Source organism: Psittacula echo (assembly GCF_963264785.1).
Source record: "Psittacula echo genome assembly, chromosome: 7".
NCBI lineage: Eukaryota > Metazoa > Chordata > Aves > Psittaciformes > Psittacidae > Psittacula > Psittacula echo.
The window spans coordinates 44,317,832-44,332,909 of NC_137740.1; the positions used below are offsets into that span (position 1 = coordinate 44,317,832).

The window sequence follows — 15,078 nt, forward strand, 5'->3', positions numbered from 1 at the left end:
ACAAGCCATCCTCTTGCCTTGCACCCATCATAAAGTCTGGAAAATACTCATATGAAGGGAACTGGAGAAAAAATTGTCAATTATATGTATGGCATGATAAGGAGAAGAGCACATCTGAAAACTATTTTTTCCCATGTTTTTTTCCCAAAAAATATTACCTAGCTTTATAAAATCTTGTGCAGTTTTTCTGTGAAAAAGCCATCTATTTTCAGCTATGTCCCACCAATAACCTTGGCAATCTCCTAGGAATACCTTTCAGTATGGTATGGTACACGAGACCAAACGTTGAAACCAACGAGATTTCAGCAACATCTGGCAGATGGGAACTGGTCTCAGCTCCACTGTTACAAATCTCATGGAAAAAGGAAGCAGGACAGAGCAGAAACCTACCCAAATGCCCTAAGTCAAAGAAGACTAACACGAGGACCACACACCTTAGCAGAAAAGGTCATCCTTTAATGGAAGTGTCATGCAGCAGAGTGCCTTACACATATCACAGCCACAGAAAAGTATCAGTAAGAGTTTACCTTCCACTGAGAGCTACAAAGCCATGGAATATAAAAAACTTATTTCTAATATGTAAGAAATAGCTGAATTCTATTAATGGAATATTATAATTGAATTTTCATGCATACTTGCATAGTATTATGACATAAAATAATCTATCATTCAATACATTTTTATGACAGAAAAAAAACATAGCAAGCATGACAATATTTCAGTCAAAGCAGGAATTGCATCTCAGTTTATACGTGGAATGGACTTTCTAGAAAATTCAGAGAGATTCTCAATAATATTGTATTCTGTTTTCTTCCTCAAATCAAAAAGAATTGCTGCAACTTCTAGAGCCGTCTCACTTTTATGTATTATTGGAACAATCCTGTCAGAAGAACTTGAGCCACAGACCAAATTAAAACTTCCAAGTGCAAGTTATTTGATACTGAACGCAGAAATTATTTCAAAATAAAATGAGAACAGCACAAGTACCTCCATTTTTGGTCACCTTAAGCATTTTAAGTCATATAACCTGTCATTATTTCAGATAACACCAAACTGACTAACAACTGCCAAAAGATTCAGTAGTTTCCCAAATTATTCACCTGTCTCAAGTAAATAGCTCCTCTTGCAAAGATTTTTAGACATCAAAATACTGTTATGACATTTGCTCAACAGTTGCTTCAAGTCTTCTGCCAGTTTTAAGTATCATAAGGAACAATACAGCCAGTTTAGAAGTGAAGAATATGCATCATTCTCTAATCAAGCTGAAAAACACAACTGTCTCATAAGAATTACACAAATGCTAACATCTATCTGCTACAGCTCATGAGAAACTTCTACCATTACATGCAGTTCTCTAATTCTTTAAAATATAAATGTGTGATTTAATAGTTACCTGAACTTCTGAATTAGAATCAATAGGTTGAAGCATAAACCAGTTCTCTTTTCCTGTGTATTTGCATAAATCTTCTTTTTTGATTGACACCTTTCCTAGAGGAGGGGAGCAGAGAGAGATAAGCGTAAACATCACCTTCACCTGAATAGGACAAATATTTAAATGGATTTGAAGTCTGATTTTTTGTAAAACTCTTTTAAACTTTTTTAAGCTAATAATGCTGCATGAAAAGCTTAAGAAAGCAAGGAACATGAGGCATAAGTAAAGCATAAAAGTACTTTATATAAAGCCCAATTAAGGTAATTACCATGTGTTATCTTGGACATCACTAATAACAAGATTAGGTAAAATAAAGAGCAAACTTGTAGCTGGAAATAACACAATGAAGATGTGAGAGAACAGTAATCATGCTGAAGAATGTTTAAATAGAAAACTGGAAGTAGATGCCTTTTACGCTTCTGATTGCTATTTGGAAAGCTATCATTACACTAAATTATCTGGCATCCTGGTGCAAATTATTTCCTTCCTCAATTCAAGTAATATGAAGACTACTTCCACAGCAGACTGTTAGACCTTAACAGCAACGATATCCAAACAGCAGCTGCAACAGACCCATTATGCGGGGTTGGGGGGAAGGGGGGAAATCCACCTCCTGTAATTTTTCACCTAAGCTACATAAGTTGTTGCAAAATGTTTTGTAAGTCAGGTTGCACTGAGAGAATAAAAGTAAAATCTATAAATAGAATTTCTCCACAATTGGAATTACTGTGGAATTATTCCACAATTTACTCTCTAAAGTCCTAGAGGTAGTGACAATCATGCAAATATTCCACTGAAACAGAAGTGAAGAAAAAAAATATATTTAAAAAAATGTATTGAGGGTATAATTTTAAGAACATAAAATGTCCAATTAGCCAAAAAAAGAAAAATGTATTTCAGTATAATAGAATAAAGCAAGGAAACAAAAAAAATCCTGCTTTTCAAAATTTAAAGGAACATTTAAGTTTAAGAGTACTATAAACTGCTTTGAAAAATGCATCACTTGAATAATTGTATCCTTAATACTACAGATAATGATACTGAAAGAAAATGTTATAAAATATGTAGGCAATACTCCAGAACTTACCTATACGCAGGTCTTTTTGTAAAACACTTTTATCATAAATGTAGAAGGACAACCACTGGAATGTTCTTGGAATCTCAAAGTAAAACTCTTCCCCAAAATACGGGCTGAAAAGAAAGACTGAAAGTTAAAATAGAAAAACACTTTATATAATTTACAAAGAAGACAAACATTAAAATGTTGCATTTTTACTGCAATCCCAGACCCTGGCCTTCAGCGGTATACTTACCTATCATCAAAGCCATCCACAATCATTTCATTACAATAACATAAAATAACACCACAAGTTAAAACTTCCTGAGAATGCCTTACATATATTCAAAACAGAGGGAAAAAAATTTTAAAATTAAAAATAAAAAAAAAAAATCAGAGCACATACAAAGAAAGTGCCATTTCCTCTGAAATTTCAGTTCTATTTTTCTGTCTTGAAGTTATTCTATTTGGTTCTCTACCATCCTAAATGACTTCCTGAGACCCTCACAAGTTTTAGGTTTCCTTTTCATTCAGTACATGATTAAATTACTTTGAAATATGATTTATTAATTACTTCACTAATTGACATTTGTTTAGCTCTAACTTCTGTGTCAAATTTGATGCCCAAAGATTCAGACCTGTAAAAAGAAGCATTAGGAACTATAAAATAGAAAAGTGGAAAAAATAAATATTAATCTCCATCTGCATAGCCCTTTACATAAAAAAAGACTCTGGATCTTTTTAGACCCAAAAATATGTCTATGTTAGACATATTTCACACAATGGGTTAGTATGTTCACTCAAGGAATTTATGTTTTCATTAAACTTAAGGAATACTTATTGATGTGATCATAGGCAGTAGTCAGAATGCTGCATTTCAAACAAAACCACTGTTATTCCGGTGACTGCAAGCTGTGAATTCTGAAAATCAAGTGCATCCACAAAAAACACACCAAAGCTGTTATCTTGGAACTACTGGATTCTTAAAGACTTAAAATACTTTCAATTACAGTGCGTTAACATCACTCAGGAAAGGTTTTCAGCTTCACAAAACTACTTTTAACCTCCACTTTCTTTCTACAGAAAAGTACTGTGATGACAGTTCTACCAAACCCAGACACAGATTTGGGGTTTGGTTTTTTTGTTTCTCAGTAAATTCCCTTTCTGACACTGTATTGTTATAATACTTTATTAAACTAATACAAACATGATTATGTTTGGAACTATCAGTTCATATTATTGCCTACCTAAATCAGTATCAGGACAAGTAAGATATCATCCCTAATCTCTTCCCTCCAAACAGTTACAGAAAAAGCACCAAATGCTTAAGGACCAACGGCAATAAGTTAAAAATAAGGGAGGAACTGATAACTAGCTTTAAAAGTGGAAAAGGACACAGGTGAAAAATCTGGTATTCCAAATTTCTGGAACTGATACTGAGAAACAGGAAGTTTAACTGCAGGAATTCGTTATGAGGAATTTTACAAGTGAAATTGTTCCTTTGTTCTAACACAGACCTTTTACCTTAGGTTTCAAAGCAGACAAATCAGCTTTTGCAGTATACTGTGAAATAATTCAAGAATTCTCAGATGAAAAATTTGATTGTGGTTTTTCAGCTCCCTGGTTGGTTTTTTTATTATTATCTCAAAGCTGACAAATTTAGCTTTGATTTTGAGAGCTGGGTTCTTGCCAGCACTAAAGGTATAAATTCATGAGGGCTACCTTTAGCAGCAGTGCAGCCCTAAGCAGCCTCAATTTCCTTATTACCTTTGCCACTCATTTTAATTGTACTGATACAACTTGGACCAAAAAAGATGAAACAAAGGATTATTTTAAACTTAGGTCAATTCTGTAATATGGTTCCTCTAATAGCTACACTATCTGTTGTATGAGTGTAAAGAGATACTACAGCAAAAAGAGTGAACTGTGGGTGAACAAACTGGCACTGGTATCAAGGAGAAACTGCTACTAATTCAGCCTGTCAGACATCCTAAGAACACCAGGCTACAATGTACATCAACAACTGCGTGTTGCTCAGTGTTAAGTCCCTATTCTTGTATCTATGTAACTCTGTTCATCCTATTACAATCAGATATATAGTCTGGGTTGGAGACTACTAGCAGAGACTTCCAAAAATCTATTTAGCAGCTAGATCCTATTGCTAAAGTGAGCTAATTTCACCACTATATTCCACCCCCCTGAAAGAGTGATCAGCCACTAGCAATCATTTTGATCTCAACATCACATGAAGTCTCAGATTTGGCAACAAGGAGCAGATCAGTACCACAAGTATAACCAGAATGTAATGCATTGTTTTATTCACATTGACACGTTTTTCCTTATCTAGATTAACACCACTGCCTTATGAATCAGTTGTTGATTATTCTTCAGCACATACCAGGCACAGAGAGAAAATTTAAGGTGGAGAATACAAACAATTTATAAAAAAATTTTAAGGTGGATACAGAACTGGATGAAGGGGTACAATATGTTATACCAACAAGGAATAATTAAAATGGAGAACTTACTCAACCTGTTCCTCAGGGATTCAGTCAGTTTAGTACTTTCATTTGTGACTTTGATGCAAGAACTTTAAAGACTGTGAAGGATACAAAATTAGAAGATAGTGCTAATTCAAAGGAAAACCAGACTGTCATTCAGGAAGGACTGGATTACAGTATACAGGAGATTAAATTTAAATGTGTGACATACTTTTTGTTCTTCCTTTCCTTGTTAAACTAGCACTTCTAGGACAGAAACTGAACAATGCCCCTAGATCTGTCATTTGATAAATGCAACAGTTACATCAACAAAAGAAGTTTGCCATGACCTTGCTTTCACACAAAGTTCAGTTTGTAGAGGGAAAAAAAAAAAAAGAAACTGAATTTAATTTAAATAATAATAATAAAAAAATGGAACACACACACCACAACCCCTCCCTAGTTCCTCATATCTGACCATGGAAATTTCAGGAGCCTTACAGCTGTTCTTTAAATTCTCCAATAGAAAAAAAAAAAAAAAATTTCTGTCTTCAGAACCCACAGAAATCCCACACTGTGTCAGGAAATATTTCTTGAGTCATTAGTCAAAATATCCTTCTTTCACTTCAGTATTAATTCATGTTTTTCTAACTTTGAAAAGTCATTTGCTCTGCATCTGCACTGAAACAATAGTCCTAGTGATGGTGGAAGCCAAATCCTACTTGCACATTTTAAAAATACATTTCTTCATTAGTTTTAAGTCACTGTAGTCAAACACCATTTTAATTCTAGTGATAATTACTTCCACAGATGTTTAACTAATGGATATTCATAGGATACAATTTAGATTACAGCTACTATAAATTTGCAACCCAGAATGCAGTGACAAAAACAGACTGTGAATTATATGTGTAAGAAAATGCAAGCAAATAATATAAGATAAAACAATTAAAATCAAAGTTGTATTTATGACTAAAATTACACTGTACTGTATCTTGCTGAAAAGCAATTTAGCAAGTTCTGAAACTACTAAGAGATTAGTAGTAGTAATAGCTTTCATCTTCCCTTCCAGTACCTGTAGGTTAGAACAATATGCCACCTGAACACATTAATAAGCAACAAGACGGTATAATGAAGTTTCTGGAACAAGTGCCAGCCTTCATAACTGCATACACACTAGTAATCAAATGTAAGCACCCAATCTGGTTGCTGCTAATAGAGGATGACTTGTTTTATTACATTGCATTTCATCGGTTTGTATGGAACCCTATGCATGCTGTGAATCTAACTTAGTGGAGACATAATTCAGAGGATGGAGCTCCCTATGCAGTGAGTGAAGACAGCAAGGCATCTACAGGCAAGGAGTCATCCAGAACACTGACTTCTAACTCTCAATAAAATGTTTTCAACTTAGAAATATTAATTTCATGCCACCTGAAAAATTTTCAATTTGAGGCTGACGTGTGTGTGTCACTTGAAACATCCGCCCAAAACTGTTGTTTTGTTATAGTGAGATTTTTCTTACTCTGTAAAGTATTAATGGCGTTGTTTTCATTTAATCAAGTTTCAGTTAAAACTTTGGTACTATTTTTAAAAGTTCTGATGTCAAATCAAATATCAATATGTTATGATATCAAATGTTTTACTATGCAATTGATACTTCTATTATTAGGTGATTGAAGTATACAGCTCTTAAACAGAGCATAATGTCTGCATAAACATTGAATAAACATTAAATGTAACAGGTCTTGCTTCTAAGCACAGTAGTAACTTTTAGGGTTTCAATTATTAACGTCAAAAATCTGATGGCAAAGTCCTTTTTAAATGATACACTGGGTTCCCTTCTACCCATCCAACTACTGTCTACTCAAAGGGGAAAATTTAAGTATCTGTTTTATCAATACAGTCTAACATTTTTCTCTGAAGGATTACTCAGTTGATTACCAAAACAAACTCAATCTTAACTGCAGCCAGTCAGATTTTGCAAATCTTCTGGATCTGACTACAGCAATTACAAATTGGGAGTATGAGCAAAGTAGTTGTTCCTGATCGCATGTACACGGTGCTTGCTTTTCATACAGAAGCCTAAGAAGGCATTTAAAACAACATTCTGAAAAAAAAAATTCCCTATTTGAATTTGCCACACGAGCAGTACGCTGCTCCTCACCTGGAAACACCTAGTGAGACAGCTCAAAGAACAAACACTAAGAAAACCACTGGAAACAGGAAAACTTTTTAAGAGTTTGAACAGGCTTTCTGGATTTAAAGAGGAAGGTTTAATGTCTCCTTCCAATAACTGAAACTGTCACCCAGATATTCTGAACAATGCAGTTGCAACAATGCTTCAGCATGGCTCACCAGTGAACTGAAGAATTCTGAGACATGAAAGCACACACTACAGCTATGTTATGACCTCTTTGATCACTTGTAAGGCTGTAAGATAGCAGCAGAACCTACAGCTAAGTGCAGTTCAGGAAGACAAAGCAAGCCATTCTGTGTCAATACTGGTTACAGTTCCCAAAAGAAGAATTTCAGGAGAGAATGAGGCCTGTTCAGAGGGAAATCCCACAGCACACACAACTGTAATACATGGAAAAGATCTGGTTCCTTTATTCTAGAAACAGGTTTTACAAGACAGACACTAGAAGCAGAATTCCACCAATGCAGACCAACTGCATGTCAGAAGTACGAAATGGCATGAAGAGCAACCAAGTATTCGTCCCTTGAAAACAACTTGGCAAGAAAAAGAATGTTACGCTGCTCAGTAGAACAGAATACAATAATAGTGAAATAAGGTTTAGCATGCTTCATTTTAAAAGCACTGTACTACCCACAAGCCTCAGTTTTGTCTCCTTTCAACTACTGTCATGATTTACACTTGCTGTAACATTTCTGAGTAGTTGCCACAAGTCAGCTCTCATTCCTTTGTGGTACAAGCAAAAGCTCATGCATGTTGATACATATCTTGTTTTTATTCTGAACTGAGGCAGCCTTGCTTATCATCTCCATTTAAAAGTTAAGCTTACCTTAAAGATTTTTCAACTACTTGTGTACGGAAAACTTCTTCTTGGTCCAAGTTTATGGTACAGAAAAAGTCTCTCATTTTGTTGGGTACCAAGTGTTTGGCGTCATCTGTGAATAAAAAAAATACTGTAAATATGTGGGGGCAGGGAGAACCCACACAGTATTAGCCACAAGACTTTTAGTGTGTGTCCAAAATTAACTTTCCCATCCAATTAGCATGCATTTCCACATTAACTTTCAATTCCTAAGATCCAACAGCGTACAGAAATTGCTACACCCAGCCTCACGTGGAAGGAGAGTCGACAGGAAGAGGACAGCACACTGACTCATGAACACCACTTCCTGCAGCACCTGCACTTTCCCTTGAGAGGTCTCATCTGGGCTTGACCCTGCGTAGCTTGCTAAATCCAAGAAGCTTGCAGCCTGAGGTGATACGGCATTAGGTCATAATACCAAGACATGATCTAGCTAAGCTATTGTTCACTTGGTATTTTCTCTGCAAATACTTGGGCTAAAGGAAGCTGATTAATAAGAACTTAACCATAAAGTCTTTACTACATAGTAGGAGGAGGGTTTAAAAAAAAAAAAAAAAAAAAAAAAAAATCACCCACTGACTAAATGCAACATGGATAAGAAGTAGAAAAGGAAGTTTCTAATGAGACAGGATGATTGTCAACATAGGAGTACAAAGATTTGCTGGGTATTGAGTCCAGACCACTGTAATAACACACACCAGACATCAGGCAGCCCTTTCCAGAAATGGTTACTTCTGTGTAGATACAGCAAAAACCAGATCCCAATGCTCAAATTGAAAAGCTCTTCCAAAACCTGAATGCCACAGACACCTGTATTTATTTATGGCAACACTGTCCTTTAGCTTAAACAGTTAGTCATGTGTTCGTGTCCCATTCACACACACCCCCCCCGCCCCAGGTGTTTGTTCCCCTCTGAATTTCTCTGAAGAGAGCAGACAGACCCTCTTCACCTTTTATTCTGCTAAAAGAAACAAGACAAGCTTTTTCTGGCACTCTCTCATGAGAGCCTCCTAATCATTGAGTGGCCACTCTCTGTCCCTGTTGCACTTTGTTATCTTAAACACAGGCAATCAGAATTGTATTCTCTATTAGGTTTTAACCAGGACCTTTTACAGTAGCATTCATTCTTACTTGCTAGTAGAAATACCTTTCCCAATGAAATGGGAATCTAAACTTTACATAAGGTATTAAAAGTAATAGGATGAAGACTACATCGAAGTATTGAGTTTTAATTACTTATCACGTCTGAATAATGTATCACCTCAACTTTCAAAGACCACAGCCTGAAACTAGATGTGAATTGTCATGCGCAAGATTCTTTTTACAAAATTGCCAATATGAAGAACTGTGGAATAAGCTTTATTGTCTATCCTGTTAACATGTAAAACCAGAACTTTGTTTTCTCCCCTCTTGCTAAATAGATTATTACAGCCTTGAAAGTTAAATAAGTAATGCCTGGTATTGGAAAGGCTACCACAATGGTATCAGAGCTGCAAATGTGACAGTTTAACTGGAAGAGAGACTGAACTTCATGCATGATGTCTTCCAGATCAGGGATACGTACAGTGATGAAAAGCATGAAAAGATTCTTCAGTAACTTCCACAGTTAAAACTTGTGCTCTCAGAAGCGTCAATGAGCTTTTCATCAACTTGGGTGTGGGAGAGGAGGAAGTACACATATTACTTCTTAAATACCACACTTAACGTTGACAGACTGAGAGTCATGAACAGAACCAGTTTTTAATGCCACTAGATTCCAAAAAGAGACTAAACTCAAAATTACCCTTAAGTGAGATACTGCAAAAGAACCAAGAATAGCATCAGTGACTGAACATTGCCTTAAGAAAAAAAAAAATTATAAAAAGGCAGCTATATTAGTAAAACCTATGAAAGAAAACACAAAAATTCATGAAAGAGGCTAGTAATCCTCAGAGAGCTTTTGATATACTGTAGTTTGTAATTAACAAGCGTGAACTGTATGTCAGTTGTTCCCGATAAGAAACCTTATTTTTAGTTAATACTCTGTAGCTTCACCATCCTATTTTTTACATAAAATATTCAAGATATAACATTACTTAGTCAGCACTGTAAAGTGGACTTTGAAAGGAAATTATAATAATTGCCATTTCATGTTTTCTTAAAAGAGTAAAAATTGAATATTCCTACATAATTCACAATTTTCAAGTCTACTACACTGAAATCCTGCAGTATTAAAAGAAACTTTCCACCCAAGGAAATAGCAAAAATAGAAGTTTTGGTTTTCTAATGAAATAAAAACCTTTATTTTGTAGCCCAAGTGTTCAACTTCAAGGCACAGACAAACTTATTGACGTTTTTCAGAGGTGGGGGGGATGATTTCCAGAGTTGAGTTAAAAATACGCTCAGAGCACTCATCAGGTGAAGTACAGATCATGAGATTTCCCATCTTTTCAAACACCTCTTGATACCTGCGATTGTGGGACTTTTCAGCCATACAGTGCTTCAACTCTTCCAAGATTATTTTCTTAAAAATTTTAAAAAGGGGCAGGAAGCAACTCCCAGATATCACACGCAAGTCTCTGGTTACACTTTCATTACTTTTTCTAAAAAACCTACGGCTACAATGGCTGCACAAAAATGAAGTATGAACAACACCAGACATCTGCTGGAATGTTTAGATTTTCAGTGCATTTATCAAGCATGCAATTCTGAAGACATGTTTCACTGTCCAAAGGATGCAAAGGAAAAAGGTAACAAGTACGAGAAGCATATTAGAAAATGTATACCAGTGTTTTCCAAGGGTTTGTTTAGAAAGTGTAGGTAGTATGACCTATAAACCGAAAAACACTGTTTTGGGGAAAAATTAAACCAATTTCAGATCTAACTGTGGACCTATATTTCAAGCCTCTTCACAGTGGCTGTCATTTAAAACCACATAGTGCAATGCCCAAGCCTGCAGTTCAAATGGTGAAATGTGCAAGTGATGAAACAGCAGCAATAAAAGATTTATTTATTATGCATTGACCATATAAATTCACCATTTTCTGTCATGCGACTAACTTAAACCAGAAATTATTTTCACATGACATGTGTAGTAGCCTAATTTATCAGGGAACCCTGCAATGCATCACTAAACAAACATTAACCTTTTTATTTTTTAAAGACAGAAGTTTACAATTGCTGTTAGTTACTTGACTTTTAAGCTTTCTTTATTGCCACTCAGCTACTTTGGGGAAAACAGCAAAAAAAAAATAAAAAGAAAAAAAAAAAAAAGAAAAAAACGCTAATTAAAAAAAATAAAACCTTCACTTTGCCCAGTTATATGCTTGGATTTAAAAATATTTAGAAAACACTGTTTAGGTTCTTTATGCAAAACCTTGCTTCAAAACGAGGTTAGATCAAACCTGAATAAAAGGGAAAAGCTCAGTGCTAAAAACCTCAAGTGGTACAGCAATAGGAATTTAGCTGTACAACATTAATAAATTCAAACTCTCCACATTACTTAAATGTTATACAGAGTTGTTACCAACAGCATTGGAGCAACCTACCATATTCAACAGCTCTGTAAAATTCCCTTGCCTGCACATCATCTGTTAAATGTAGATACTACATGAAAATATCAAGTTCAAGCTTGTTCACTGTTAAACAATGCATAAGCTAAAGCAGGAGGTGGGATAGAGAAATGCTATTCACGATATGCTCCCTCAAGCCACAGTGCACAATTAGTGTACATCCTCTGATAGGTACCCAGAAGAAAGAAATTATTTATGCACACAAAGTATTAACTTCACAGGACTAAACATTATACAGCAACAATTAAATCCACTCCAGAAATGCAGCATAATCAGAGAGAACCAAGTAGCATTAACAACTCAGTGCAAGAAGTGTGAAAAGGAACACATCCTGAATTTTGCCAAATGAGTTCTAGGACACAAGAGAGAGAGACATTTTCAAAGCGCTCCACTAAGACAAGTTTCAGTTAACACACCAAAAATCAAAGCAACTAACATCACCTACAACAACTGTGCTACTGGATATCATGAAATGAAAACATAAGATAATTACACAGTTTAAAGCACTACACTATAAGCTATGCTTAAAACTACATGATATTCACGTACCTTTGTAAAGTGCTTCTGTCATTACTATGATGCAAAATGCAGAGCCACCAATAGAAGAGAGTTGTTACAAATTACAGACAGACCTTCAGTGGATTTCTGGTGGAAACCTGCTAAAGTGTAATACTACGTTTAAAAAAAAAAATTGGAATTCTAAGGTCTTAAACTGTTAAGACCAGTTCATCTTACCTCTTGCTTGAAAACCGGAGGCAGGAGACTGTCTGCAAACACTGGTATCCCACAAAACAGAGTGCCAGGGATTGCAAAGATGTCCCTGCTCTGTTTTTTCACCACCTTTAAGTATATGCCTCAATTCTATATCTGTTGTGATGATCTGTATAATATCGCTAACTTTAGATTATACCATCTATTTGTGTATTGTAAAACAACAGTATAAAAAAGAACTCACTGAAGATGGTGTTTTCTATACATGTAGAATTACAGAACTGACATTACTTGGTTAAAACTACCATGCTGTCACGCAACATATACAAAATTGTCAGTGTCAAGTCTTGTAGTAGTTTAAATGGAAGCAAAGCTTTGGCACCAAAATGTTTTCCCCCTTTTAAGATACATATTACAAGGAATTCTTACAGACTATGAACATCAACTTTGCAAAGTGAGGGCTGCTACTGCCAATCTCTCCAGATCTAGAGGGATTACATTATTACATTTATTTATATTGCTCATTCAGAGTGCTTTCTCCTAAAAAAATGCTTTAGTAAAATACTAGCAAGAAGCGAAACTTAACCAGTATTAGCTGCGCAAAGAAGCCAAAAGACCATCTAGGGATTGGAGGGTTTACAAACTTTCACAGCATATTTAACTTGCATCTTTTTTTTGTAAACAGTGTTTTTGTTTTGTTGGAAGAAACAAATAGGTTTACAAAGCGATTTTCACACTGTTTCAAGACACATCTTTTATTGCAGCTATTACTTCCACTCAATTTCCAAACAGGCTGCTGCAGTTCTTACAGGTCCATCTTTGGCAACCAACCTTTTATGTATTCCCTAGGAAGGAGGTTGTAGTCCTTGGTTTACCATTACTTTTGTCAGGTAACCAAACATTTGAAGTTATGATACAACTTCAGACCCAATGCAGACCACTTAAACAGGACAATAAAACTACTTTCAACTTAAGTCTCGAGACATTTTTGATTGTTTTTTAATGTTTACCGGAAAACTTTTATCAGGTTCAAGTCCACAAAATGCAGAACTCCTGGAAAGTTGTGTTGTCCAGTATTGAAAAAAAAAAACCCTTGTGATAAAAGTTAGGAAGCAGAATGGTGTCAAATAAATCAGCTTCAGGAATTAATGCCTCAGCCCCAAAACTAACTGTATCCCTTTTTAACGGTAAGCTGACATACTATTTCTGTGATAACTGATAACACAAGATCTCTGTATGCTTAGCGTTGTCTACTCAGCCAACAATAACTATGGCTATGGAGTGAGAGCACCTCCAGCTCTACCTTACGTCTCCTGTTCTCATGACCTAGTCTTCTATTTACTGAAGACATATTCAAGTCTATACTGCATGATGATACTCCATTCCTCCACCAAACCTAATCCTTCATCAGATTTTCACAACCGGTTCTCAATCACAGCACCATGCCCAATTCAAGATGCCTCACTTCATTCTCAAAAAAGTCGATAGGCTGTGTGAGAAAGGAAATAAATGGGTTGCATCTGAATTGTATGAATGTATTTCGATACCCCTTCAGGAAGCCACTGCACATCCTGTTTCTCCTACTCGCTTTGAAGTCCTCCCGAGCCGAGCCGCACCACGCTGTTTTCCTCCCCGGCCTCTCCTCCCCAGCTCATCCTTCGGTTTCCCACGTTACTGAATGCATAAGCATTTTTAGTCAGCACTTCCTAACCACCAAAATAAAGTCACTAGCCTCTCGTTCTCACTCGCACACACACTACACAAAGAAACAGAAGCATTAATGACCGTTTCCAGAACAGCCCTCTACCACCAACTTCCTGCACATCGATAATTTCGCAATTTCTGCTTGACAAACACACTCCGATGCCCGAGGTTCGGGCGGGAGGGGGCATTTCTGCTCGTTCAAGGAAAACCTCGGAGCAACAGATGCTTCCCGGCCACTCCGGGGCTCCAACGGCCCCGCCACATCCCTTCATCCCTCCATCATCCCTGCTCCACACCTCCCGATCGCCCGGCGCGGCGCCGCGCAGACCCCGACCCGGCCCCTCCAGCACGTGCCGGCCGCGCCCGCCACAAAGCCCCATCCCGGAGCCGCCCGCCAGAGCGCGGCCCGGGCCCCCGCGAGGCTCCCTCTCCTCATCGTCTGGCCCGAGGAGCACCGCCGTGAGGAGCTGCTGCCCCCACCGCGCCCCCAGCGGCCTCAGGCGCCCGCCTCACCGCAGGGAGGGAGAGGGACCGGCGGCGGCCCGCGCCGCGGAGCTACAGCAGGAGCGGGCACCTGAGCGCGGCAGCCCCGGGCGCTCGCCCAGCCCAGCCCAGCCCAGCCCTACCACAGCCCGCCCCGGTCCCGGCACCGCACTTACAGATCTTCCCCCGGAGGTTCTGCAGCACCCGCACCTCGTCGCTGCCGTCCCCGGCCGCCATCGCGCCAGCACCACCGCCTGCGCAGTGCAATGCGCCGCAGGGGGAAGGGAGCGGCTCGGCCCCGCCACACACCCGCGAGCCACCCCGCGCCACCGCTGCCGCTCCGCCCCCGCCGGCCACCGCCCTCGGGGGGCACTCCAGCATCGGAGCCGGGCGCGGGGCGCCGGTGCGCATGCGCGGTGGCGCCCGGTTCCCAACAGGCCTTTGCGGTGCCGTTCCGCCCTTGCTGCGGTGGCGTTCTGCGGGCCGCCTCGGCGGGGCCGAGGGGTCTCGGTGTTCTGCCTCTAGTTCACTGCGTTCCTGCTGCGCTCGGCTGCTTCCGCAGCTAACCCTGACTGCCCTATTCTGTGTGAGCCTCTTACAG

At 38.2% G+C, this 15,078-nt stretch overlaps 1 protein-coding gene across 3 annotated transcripts in view; it reads right to left on the reverse strand.

The window, feature by feature from the left end:
- Positions 1-14,779, reverse strand: part of RASA2 (RAS p21 protein activator 2) — a 50,067-nt gene extending 35,288 nt beyond the window's left edge. Inside the window, exons 1-4 of one of the 3 annotated variants that reach the window (XM_080624374.1) lie at positions 14,654-14,779; positions 7,996-8,101; positions 2,520-2,623; positions 1,394-1,488 (exon numbers count right to left, since the gene is read on the reverse strand). In XM_080624374.1, the coding sequence (XP_080480500.1) occupies positions 1,394-1,488; positions 2,520-2,623; positions 7,996-8,101; positions 14,654-14,714 (366 nt within the window). In that variant the 5' untranslated portion in view covers positions 14,715-14,779. Of the gene's footprint in view, positions 1-1,393; positions 1,489-2,519; positions 2,624-7,995; positions 8,102-12,128; positions 12,201-14,653 lie in introns of those variants that run through there. The other 2 variants (XM_080624376.1, XM_080624375.1) reach the window with 2 other exon arrangements.
- Positions 14,780-15,078: the final 299 nt, after the last annotated feature.